The 2074-nt window shown below is 39.0% G+C and overlaps 1 protein-coding gene across 1 annotated transcript; it reads left to right on the top strand.

Moving 5' to 3' along the window:
* The first annotated feature begins 158 nt into the window (after positions 1–158).
* Positions 159–1538, top strand: LOC108725719 (proteoglycan 4-like). Its single transcript, XM_018452914.1, has one exon. It carries the CDS (start codon positions 159–161, stop codon positions 1536–1538), a length of 1380 nt encoding a protein of 459 aa, XP_018308416.1.
* Positions 1539–2074: the final 536 nt, after the last annotated feature.

The following is a 2074-nucleotide window of genomic DNA, read 5'->3' as shown; positions in this document are numbered from 1 at the left end:
ACGCGATACTCACCGACGGAACGCGAATTACTAGCTCTTGTATAATATATGCAGTTAAACATTTTAGACCCTACATATATGGCAAAAGGTTTACTCTAATAATGGATCATAAGCCGCTGATATGATTAAACTCTATAGCTGACCCTACGTCACGATTAATGAGATGGAAACTCAAATTGGCAGAGTACGATTACACAATAAATTACAAGCCTGGCAAGAAAAACAAGAACGCAAAAGATGCATTATCACGAAATCCAGTGACAGAACCTGTAACTGAAATCATAAACATATATCCCCTCGAAGCTAAGCGACCCTTATCAACCTCTACTGAATCAGACCCCGCGGATCATAAAAAGCAAAAAGTGAATCACCCTAACATGAAGAGACCTCTCATCAGTGATAATAACGCTAGTTCTGGAAACCCCGCACCACGTAAGAAACTCAGACCTCACGAATTAACCCCATACATCGACTCCGATGAAGATTTAATACGCCATGAAGAACCCTTGAGTAGCGATAAGGACACAATATCAACCTACGGATCTGACATCGACACTGACGATCCTGAAACTACATATAAAGGAGAAAAAAGAAAACATACCAGTTCATCGAATTTTGAAGAAAGAAGACGAAGAAGAAGAAGGAAGAAAATTAAACCACTTGAAGATTCATCAGATGAAAACATAGAACTTGTCCCCGAATTGCTCGAAACACCTTTCCCTCGAAAACCGCCTCCACTCTCTCACAAGAAATCTCTCAAACCTTCGTGCAAGCGAACGAAAAGGGAATCAAGCACTAATCCTTCTCCTGGAAGCAACACCCAACCATTTATTCCCCCACAGGACGATAGCTCATCGCTAGAATTATTTTCTGCAGTACCCTCATCACGAAAACGGGAAAGAGAAAAACCAAATATAGACTCTAATCCCGAAACAAAAAGGAAACCTGTCCCACCATCATCTGATGATAGTTCCTCATCAGAATTATATTCTGTATTACCCCCTGCCCAGAAAGCACACACCGACTCCACACCGGTAAATAAAGAACAATGTACCGACGCGAAATATACCGACAGAACTATCGACGGAGATACCTTCTTACCAGAGCCGATGGAAGTGACTTTACCAACAGAAAAATTAGAAACTACAAAGCTCGTACCGCAAACAATTACAAAGATTCCAGCACCGCCTTGTCAAAGCGACAACGATAACAAAACAATCACACGACTACACTCTACACCTCACAGTTCACACCCGAAACCGACAACTAAGGCATCGATCGAATATGAAGCAATTCCTTCCACATCAAAAGGCATAACACATTTTCCCGAACCTATGGACTACGAGATAGAGAGAGATAGACACACTTCACCCCCAATGCCTTTGACATACCGCGATTTCGAACGAGAATCCACAAACGATACCAGCAGTTCTGAATTGTTAATTTCTCCACCAAGGGTCAATGCAAAATCACGACCACTAAAAATTCCGAAAACGAAAGACCTAATACAACTGAAAAAGAAAATACCTAAAGGATGACGAAAGGAAAAATAGGAAAGAAACTAATGAATCAAAAGTTATATTGCAAGCCAAATAATTTTAAGGGAACAATTGGAAATATTTTGTATAATTATATACATATTTTATATAACGAAAAAGGGTAAAAAACATATTTTCAGTATGATACTAAAGGAAGCAACCGAACATACGATCGAAGAGACAGATCTTACGCGAACATTTAAAGAATTAAAAAACGAAATGGCCACAAGAAAAATAATACAAGCGAGCATATCACAATACGACAATAATATTGGAATATCCTGGCACCGTATAAGATCAATCATGCGACTCATATTTCTTGGAACGGTAGTTAAGATAACGATTTGCCAAGGCCTCGTACGTGTCCCTGAACCTGAAGATCGAATTACAATCATAAAAGAATACCATGAATCAAGCATGGGCGGACATAAAGGAATAACTAAAACATTGGCGCGTATACGCAATAATTACTATTGGAATGGAATGAAAAAGCAAATAACTAATTTTGTTAAAGTATGTGAAAGTTGCCAAAAAAA

Source organism: Mycetomoellerius zeteki, unplaced genomic scaffold (genome assembly GCF_001594055.1).
Source record: "Mycetomoellerius zeteki isolate Tzet28-1 unplaced genomic scaffold, Tzet1.0 scaffold357, whole genome shotgun sequence".
Taxonomy (NCBI): domain Eukaryota; kingdom Metazoa; phylum Arthropoda; class Insecta; order Hymenoptera; family Formicidae; genus Mycetomoellerius; species Mycetomoellerius zeteki.
Note: the sequence above shows the minus strand (reverse complement) of the source record. Positions and strands in the feature narration are given on the sequence as shown.

Coding starts and splice junctions, on each gene's coding strand:
- LOC108725719 (XM_018452914.1), top strand. CDS start 159: ATGAGATGGAAACTCAAATTGGCAGAGTACGATTACACAATAAATTAC.